The 9,089-nt window shown below is 47.4% G+C and overlaps 1 protein-coding gene across 2 annotated transcripts; it reads left to right on the top strand.

Annotated features, from left to right (window-relative positions):
* Nucleotides 1–1,051: 1,051 nt before the first annotated feature.
* Nucleotides 1,052–7,090, top strand: npas4a (neuronal PAS domain protein 4a). Of its 2 annotated transcripts, none has more exons than XM_005723022.1 (8): nucleotides 1,052–1,602; nucleotides 2,057–2,217; nucleotides 2,308–2,410; nucleotides 2,503–2,812; nucleotides 2,941–3,050; nucleotides 3,212–3,347; nucleotides 3,467–5,232; nucleotides 5,356–7,090. In XM_005723022.1, exons 1-8 carry the CDS (start codon nucleotides 1,428–1,430, stop codon nucleotides 5,382–5,384), a joined length of 2,790 nt encoding a protein of 929 aa, XP_005723079.1. In that variant the 5' UTR covers nucleotides 1,052–1,427; the 3' UTR covers nucleotides 5,385–7,090. The 2 variants fall into 2 exon arrangements, with proteins under 2 accessions (XP_005723079.1, XP_005723078.1); XM_005723021.1 differs by having other exon boundaries at nucleotides 2,054–2,217.
* Nucleotides 7,091–9,089: the final 1,999 nt, after the last annotated feature.

The raw sequence follows: 9,089 nt of genomic DNA, 5'->3' as shown, positions 1-9,089 counted from the left end.
CACACACACACACACACACACACACACACACACACACACACACACACAGTTAAATGGTTATAATAACGTATAAAAACAGTCCTGAAGACATGTGTGAATCAATGGCTTGTGGGGGTTCTTGCAGCAGTCTGTGAGCAATAGGATCGTCAGTCTTATTACAAAACAATCAATCTCTACATAATAATCTAAGGATCAGGGAGTACCCCACGCAGGCACATAGGATAACAGAAAGACTTCGCTTCCGTGGATGTCCTATATTGAAAAGATGGTGGAAAAAACGCCAAAGCTCGAATCTTAACAAACAAAATGAAATATTTGTAGCAAAACATGCGATACATCCACATCTAACAGACTAATTAAATCGGTGCCGTCAACAGATTTTGCTCAGTTTTATGCGGCGACGGCCGCTTCATATGCTCGGAAAACATTTCTGTGCATTAAACAGGAGACGGAGACGGTGTGCGGCAGCCTTGACTCGATCTCACATTTTTCCGATGCCGAAAGCAAATGTGGTCAAAAATGAAGTGCACCCATCAAGCACCTGCCGTGTTTGCCCACAGGTCCGGGGCAAACAGGTATCGGCGGGTATAGCCCATCTTAGGTGCCAGACATATAAACACAGAGACCTCTTTTCGTATTCAACCCAGTCTTCCCATCCCCCCTCCTCCTCCCTGCACCCCCTCCTTTTCCTCCCCCTCCAATACACCGGAGTCCGGTGACTCCGTTTACGTTTTACGCTTGCTCCGCCCCATACTCGGTTTTGTCCAAATCGGGCTTTTTGCGTCGCCGGAGCTCCCGATTTCAGCCCTACGTCATCACCGAGTAGAGGGAAGAGCTGACGTCGAGGAAGAGTCACCGAGAGGAGAGGGCACGGGAGAGGGAGGGGGAGAGTTTCACCATTGCTAACACAGATATGAGACATATCTATCCACCCCATGGCCCCCTCCTTTCTTCTCCACCCCCCTCCCTCCGTTTTACGTCGGTGTTGGTGCGTTGGGAGCCCCCCTGCTCCGATGGAGTCCCAAGCTATATAAGTGACCGGCGAGCAGAGTCCCCCAACCAGATTTACGGGTTCCGGACTTCTGTGCAAGAGACGGCTACTATAGCCGCCGATTCACCTGCACTCCGAAAGGAGGGACAGACATCCAGCAGCACGGCCAGCACCCGAGCTGGACGCTGCGGCGGAGCTACAGCTGACAAGGACTGGACGGGAGAAGGTTTTAAACCTTGCTCTGGAAAAGAAAACAGCTGAGATGAAAGTCCGATCACATACCTGAGAGCTTTTCCACTTTTGCCAACTGTCTCTTAAGAGATCTCGAAGACAGGGATCCGCCGAGGCACGACCTCAAACGGCAACACTCCGCTCGCAAACTCTCCAACTTATATCAGGAGGAATTTCGATATTTCACCGCCGCAAAGCAGCCACAATGTACCGCTCAACCAAGGGAGCATCCAAGGCTCGACGGGACCAGATCAACGCCGAGATCCGGAACCTGAAGGACTTGTTGCCCATATCTGATGCAGATAAAGCGCGTCTTTCGTACCTGCACATCATGTCACTGGCCTGCATGTACACCAGAAAATCCGTCTACTTCACTCAAGGTAAGAATGATTTTTTCAAAAATACATTTATCTATATACATAAAATAGACCTGTTGATGAATCTCATGTTCTGCTGCATAGACTGACTGCATCTCTCACAGTGGCGGAATCAACAAGTGTTTCGGTGGTATCGAGGAGCTTTTGTGTTTATATAAATGGGATTTGGAGGGTAAACTGTGAATCCGTGACTCATTGATTTAACGTAAATAATCGTAACTAAGGTTGATAACAGCGTTTAAACGGCACTTTGTCGCTGTCCGTGGTGCTGAAATGCCTCAGCATCCTGAGTGCTCCCGCGGCGCTCTCCGTGGTGCTGAAACACGCTGCGGCATCTGCGTTTACTATGCGGAGATCAGTCACATTGTGTTCTTTCTTTCTTATTAGCTACATTAACAAATATCATCCCCTGTTTTTTTTCTTCCCTCCCTTCCCATCTTCCCCTTTTCTCCAGAAGCAGGAGCTGGTGTCAGTCTCGAGGAGGGCGCGGGGTTTCTGTCTTTTCACGAACTGTCGGAGTTGATGCAGGCGCTGCCGGGCTTTTTGATGCTGCTGACCGGAGAAGGGAAGTTTCTGTACCTGTCAGAGAGCGTCTCCGAGCACCTCGGACACTCCATGGTGAGTCTACACACGGTCCGTGCCTTAGCAGTTCAGCAATCCCGAGTTTGGGATTCGTAACTAACGTGGCTGTGTGTGTTTCTTTCTCAGGTGGATCTTGTGGCACAGGGAGACAGTGTGTATGATATCATCGACGCCTCAGACCACTTTATCATGAGGACAAATCTGTCAGCGACTACATCACTCGAGACCGGTAAGATAAATGTTTAATCTTTTTTTCCCCTCTACCTAACACAGACTGACAACCAAACGTGATGCTTAATAAAGCTCTCATTTCCCCTTCAGACCGTCTCTTTCGCTGTCGCTTCAACACCTCCAAGTCCGTGCGGAGGCAGAGTGCCGGAAACAAACTGGTTCTGATCCGAGCTCGCTGCCTTTCTCCCCTCTCTACTTCTCCTGCCGCCGGGTCTTACTGGACCTCCAACCCCGTCTGGGTGTGTTTCTGCTCTCCTCTGGAGCCACACCCGACCCGTTCCAGCCCCGGGGCAGAAAGGGAATCGACCTCCACTCCTCCCCTGGCCGATTCCAATTTATTCCTGGCCTGTTTCCACTCACAGCATGGCCGGGACATGAGGCTGCAGACAGCTCAGGACAGGTGAGTTCCCACAAAATAGCATTCCGTCTCCCACCTGTTGCTTTAATGTGAACCGGAATATGTTTATGAGATAAAGTGGTGAAACATTATCCCACTAACACATCGCCACCCACTCTCTCCGCCTGCAGTGTGAGCGCCTATCTTGGCTTTGATGTGACAGCTTTAAGCTCCCGCTCCTGGTACAGCCTCCTCCACCCACAGGATCTGTCACATGCCTCTGCTCAGCACCGTAGCCTATGTAAGTGTACTCTTCACACATACTTACCAGTTACAACCAAACATGCCCACACACTTACACACTTTTGGCGCGCTGTGGCACATCCACACACTGAAAAACACTATGATGATTAATAGGATTACAAACTAACGCCAACTTGTGCTGCCACTCTTTTTCAACAGTGAGGGAAGGAGGAGAGGGCAGAGCTGAAATGGTGGTGCGTGTGCAGGCTCAGGACCAGTCATGGGTTTGGCTCTACATGGTTCTTCAACTGCAGCCTGGTGAAATCCCCATCAGCAGCAACAACTACATCATCAGGTATTTATTAAACCAAACACCACTCATCAATTTTGAGATAAAAAAAAAAGTTGGTAAATGTGATCAAATCCCGCCAACCTAACTCCTCGGGTCTCCTCTGTTTTCCTTTTATCTCTCAGTGACTCTGAAGCTTGGTCAGTGCGCCAACAGCTCAGCTCAGAGCAGACACAGCTGACCCTGGTCCTGAGTACTGGGACGTCTCAGCAGGAGAGCCTGAGTCTCCAGTCACCAGAAACACTTTCCAGCCCAGACCAGGTGTTCACTCCTGGCAGCAGCGGCCTGTCCGGCCAGTCCTTTGACTTCAGCACTGCTGGCTGCAGTGTGGGCTCCTCTGATGAACCAGGGAGCTCTGCTGCCGAGGCCATGCAGCTGGAGGGTGACCCTCGCTCCAGTATCTCCTCGCTGGAGGAGGAAAGCTTCTTTCAGCAGCATCCCACCGAAACCCCATCAGCTGCTTCCTCCCCCACTCCAGTCACTGTTGAAACGGTAGCAGACTTAGACTTTTTAACCCAGAACATTCTCCTGCCACCTTCCTTCCAGCTCGACCCTCCACTGCCAGTTCTCCCCCTGCCTCTCCCCCCTGTGCCCACCTCACAAGCTCAGCAGACTAAAGAGTTTGTGTGCACACCCCCCTACACCCCCCATGTGGGTGGGGCTAGCTTTCCTTTTGGCGAACCCCTCTTCAGTTTCGACCCCACAGGCACCACTACTCCTCCGCCCTCCGCTACGACTGCCACTGCCACCACCTCCTTGGCCCCCTCGGCATCCTCTACAGCCCCGCCAACTACTGCCTCCAGCCCTGCTCCTCCCACCACCCTCTCTACCAAACTTCCTCTTGCACTACCTACCCCATCTACTGAACTCCTCTTCCCCATCGAGCCCTGCAGTGTCTCCCTGTATGAGAAATTGCCCCCAACACCTGACAGCCCCGGAGATGGGGACTGCACAGTGATGACCCTTCCTGAGGTACGGGGTCCATTGTATGTAGATGTACCACTGGGGCCCCTCCAGTGCCCCCCTGAAGGCCTCCTGACTCCCGAGGCATCACCTGGTAAACAGCCTTGCCTCTCCTTTTTCTCCCTTGAGAGGGAGAAGGAAAGGGCGGAAATATCCCTTCTAGCTCAACACATCAGCTCCCTGGCAGAGGGATTCTACCTGGATCCACTCTTGTCAAAACTGTCTCCTCCCTCTGTATCACCATCCTCCTCCCCTCCCTCCCCCTTCCTGTCTCCCGCCATTGAAACTGCTGATTCAGTCCACATGCTGAAAGAGTTTTATCCCATCAAAGCGTGGAGAGGTCTGGACATTCCCATCTTCCTCGACGATGATGATTCTCTGTTTGAAGAGAGCATCCTAGAAGCCCTCCTCCAAGATGAATTTGCTCCTTCCCAGTCACCTGGCCTCTCTTCCCCCTTGACCTCCCCTATGCCCAATCCCTCGAGCCCAACATCTCCTCAAACCCCAGTATGTTGGCGCCAACCCTCCCAGTTTGAGGGAGTGGGCCACGTCTGTAGCGTCCAATCGGCGCAATGTAACTCCATGGCTGGGTGCGGGGCGACTGTGGCTGCTGAGGCCGGGGTGAAGGCGGAAGGGGACGGGCTAGCGGAGGAAGCAATGGAGATCGAGGTGGTGTCATCTCCTGTGTCCTCTTGCTCCTCCATCCCAGCTTCCCCTCCCCTTATCCTCACTGCCTCCCCCAGCCCCACCACATCCACACCCATCGCCTCGCCCACGCCCGCCGTGTCTTGCACTCAGTCCCTCCTGGAGGAACTGGCCGTCCTGGAACCCATGTTTGGGGCAGGTGCCTCGATCGCCCCTGGCTTAGGGCAACAACCTGAGTTGTATCAACTCCAATGTCATCCATCGCCACAGTGCTTCCACAAAGGTAAGAAGCTTTCCCTCTCCTTTGCTCTTTTGTAAAATCTCAGATTCGTTTAATAAGACAAAACACAAATGAAAATGCCCCACTGATTGTGTCTTTCTCTCTTTTCTCTTTTCTGTCTTTCAGATGGGAGTGGAAGTGTTCCTCCGTTCTAAAATAAGTCTGTGACTTACTTCATTAAGTATGGCATATTGTCATATTTTGTGGAGATCCTTTTACTGAAAAGTAAAAAATATTTAAGTGTATAAATATACATAATGTATATACAACTTAAGGACTTTAACTCCTACATGTCTCCGAAGAACAAAGATTGGCTTTATATTTTTGTTCAGTCATTTATCTGTATACTACAACAAAACTGGTGCGATTTTCAACATGATGGTGCAAAACCACGTGGACCCATAACTGACTGGGTTCTGAGTCCACGTGGTGTCTCAAGCTTCTCTGTTACATGAGCTTCAGATATGATCAGGCAGAGACACCTCTCTGAAGCGCTGTTTAACTTCCAGATGCGCATTTGTATTCACTCGTAGTGAAAAATCTGTTGTGAACAAAAAATGGGGAAAAAAAACCCCCAGAACAATACATTTCTTGTTATTTCAAAGGACAGATGATCTAGAGGACTTTTGCCTGACATGCAGCAACGCAAACCCAAACCTCAAACGTATTGAAAGTCAAATGTTTACAATTTCTTTAAATCCTTTAGGATGAACACTGTCAGTTCACCGAAAAACTGTCTGAAATCTTCTTTCCAGTCTTCAAACCTGGAAGACAGCTGTTCCTCACAACCTTCAAGGCGACAACAAATCTCCAAACATATTCAACAAAACCTGAGATACTTTGAGCTTTGAGTTTGCGACTTCAGACCTTTAACATTTCATATTTATCTCTCCATCTAAAATCTTGTGTATCAATGTGATGTGCAAACAAGAAAAAAAAAAGGAAAAAAAAAAAGAAAACATGTGAGGAGATCCTGGCATGTGAAGATCTCAGTATTGTTGCCGGTGTCCCATTGCTTTATGAGATGCAACACCAAACAAGAGATTGTCTGGAAGTTTGCCGGGGCTCTGATCATGCCACAATTCCACTGCTACTTTGTACTGTACATTAGACTCTGAATGTGGGCTCTTCAGGTCCTTCCTGGCCTGATGGCAGTCGGCTGGATATTCTTGCAGCATCAATATTTGAAATGCTGGCAGCTTATAGCGGCTCCTGTGTGCCTGAAATGGCCCTGACCTGCTGAACTCTGAACTCTTTATCATGTCCATTCAACATGGACAGTTGCATCGTTGCTCCACTGGAGCGCGGTGCAGTGAGGCACAATTGACTATGTGAATGAGCGATTCTTCTTTTTTGAGAGGGGTTAGAATACAAAAGTTTTGTTTTAAAAAATAAAAATACGGACGGGGTGCTATTTCTATTCAGTTACCAAGCGACACGGGTTGAGAATGGTACAATTCCCATGGTGTCGACATGCTCACGTAGAGTTGTCTACGGTCAAGTAAAGGATTGATTCCTACGTTCTAGCTATTAAAGGCTAAGTTACTATACATGTGTAAAATTATATAATTGTATGTGTGATATTTGAAAACAAAAACAAAAAAGATGTTAATGCATATGCATTATGTCTGTGGATGTAGGCATATGTTCTTTTCAGAAAGGTTGTACACATTTGTACATTTGTATGAAACAGTTATTGGTCTGTACATATAAGAAAAAGATTTTTATTGCATAAGATGGAATATATTCTAAACATCTTACTTACTGCAGAATGGACATTGTGGACCAGTGTTCTATTGTGATGCTTATAAGTGTATTTGGTTGTCATACAAATGCATTTATAATAAAGTGCACTTAATGCTGCTGATGCACTTGTGTCGTCATAGTCAAGCCCCCCTGTTCCTCCCTCAGCCACATCATCATCATCATCATCATCACCACCATCACCATCCCACCATCCCTGCCTCTTCTCCTCCCTCCCCCCTTTCGCTCTCCTCCATTTCTTCCCCTGGAGCGAGTTTCGCTCAGCAACAGCACTGACGCACACACATGACGAGACAGAATGAGACACTATCTGACTCACACTGACGCACACACTTGGCATCGAGGTTTTTGCATGCACGCTGGCACACACGGTTGGCCTCCCACTTATGATGATGCACACGCACACACACATAATAGTAGGCATATGACCCCCCCGCCACCCCTCTTTATAAATCACAGTAGCCCACATTCACTGATGTACCTGCAACTCTGTCAGCGCTTGGCGTGGTGTAAGACTCCATATATAGGCATTCCTGCTCAAGTGCTCTGACTGAAACAGCCTCCCATCTATTCTCAGCTTCTATTCTGAAGGATCAGAGAGGGGAGGGCTGGAGAGAGAGGGGAGACAAAGAAGGAGTGAGCAGAGGCTAAAATTAGAGGTACAGTACGGAGGGATATGGGACAAACTGTCACACAGTGGAAAAAAAATGGACATAACCAGATATGACAAAACTGAAAAATAACAAACATGCAAACATCCATTTGCTGCTTTCTTTAAATCATAATACATATATGATTATTTATATAAGTGAATATAGATGGATGGATCTTTTCCTTTCAGGTCTCACTATCAGTGCCACGAAGCAGAAAAAATAAGCCTTTAATGTACGCGTTGAAGCACAGGCTTAAACATCCACCCTTTCTCTGCAAGTGAACATTTTGTTCCACTAGTACCTGCTGCAGTGTTGATGATGGAGGTGAGTGGAGGGAGTACAGCAAAGCTAACTGCTGCTATCTCCTGGCAAAGACAAGCACTGCAACAAGAGGAGCATGCTGTGTAGTACAGTATACGCTGTGGATGAAGCCATGCGAGAAAAGAGCTAATGAGGAGAGAACTGTTTTATATTTCAAGCTAAATTAACCAAATCAAATTACAGGTGCAACTAAGATCCAATCTCCACTGTTTAACCTGGAGTATAGACACAGCTAATGTGAAACTGGATGATAAGGGTGGTCTTATTATTGCATTATCACAGATTAAAGAGTATACTTGGATACCAATATCTTTGTGATATACACTGATGAGCCACAACATTAAAAACTTGTTATTATTATCGCATTGAGCAAAGAGAGATGTCACCTGGAGGAATCTGTGGTGTTTGGGACTGCCAGCAATAGGCTGTTGTGGGTTGGAGGGTGGGGCCTCCACCGATCAGCCTAGTTCATCATATATTAGATTGGGAGTCGACCTGGGAAGTTAGGAATCTAGATCCACATCATCTCCACTGCTTCTTGGTGGAGATATTTTCAGAGTCACCATAGCAGAGCAGAGGGAGGTCTCAGCCTCAGTGGAGGGCTTTTTGGAGAAATGTGGTTATTTGTTAAAATAATATCAATATTAATCCCAGAACCCAATTAGAAACATTCAGCATTGCATGATATGGAGTTGCTCTAATTATTATCACCTCATCAGTGATCAGTGTGTGCAAAATTCACGTATAAAAAAAAAACAAAACATAAACAAGCAGTTACTCCTCTTCTAGCAACAGCCAATGATTGCAACTGTTGATAATTTCTGCAAGTAACCATTATGTTTATTTCTACCTGAGGATATACCTAGTAATTCTTTTAATTATGTTATTTTTTTGCTTTTGATCACACAGTATGGTGCAGACCACCATCAAAAAACATGAAATAATGACATTTCAAAAAAAACAACCAATTGCTAGTCTCCAAATACAGCTACAGTGTACCCCTGTGGTCATAAAGGTTCAGGAACAATACTCAGGTAGGCTGTTAGTGCTAACGCCACTCAGTATTAAGGGGTTCAAAGTGAGGCAAGAAAATATCCTCCGCACGATTACAGCACCAGCAGC

The sequence above is a fragment of the Pundamilia nyererei genome, unplaced genomic scaffold (assembly GCF_000239375.1).
Source record: "Pundamilia nyererei isolate P.nyererei 1_Seehausen unplaced genomic scaffold, PunNye1.0 scaffold00008, whole genome shotgun sequence".
Lineage (NCBI taxonomy): Eukaryota > Metazoa > Chordata > Actinopteri > Cichliformes > Cichlidae > Pundamilia > Pundamilia nyererei.
The sequence above is the reverse complement of the archived record's forward strand: the minus strand, read 5'-3'. Positions and strand labels throughout refer to the sequence as shown.

Excerpts from the sequence above, each read along its gene's own strand:
- npas4a (XM_005723021.1), top strand. The coding sequence starts at position 1,428 with ATGTACCGCTCAACCAAGGGAGCATCCAAGGCTCGACGGGACCAGATC. Across the intron at positions 1,603-2,053 it reads ATCCGTCTACTTCACTCAAG|AAGCAGGAGCTGGTGTCAGT; the intron begins GTAAGAATGATT and ends CCTTTTCTCCAG. Across the intron at positions 3,348-3,466 it reads AGCAACAACTACATCATCAG|TGACTCTGAAGCTTGGTCAG; the intron begins GTATTTATTAAA and ends TTTATCTCTCAG.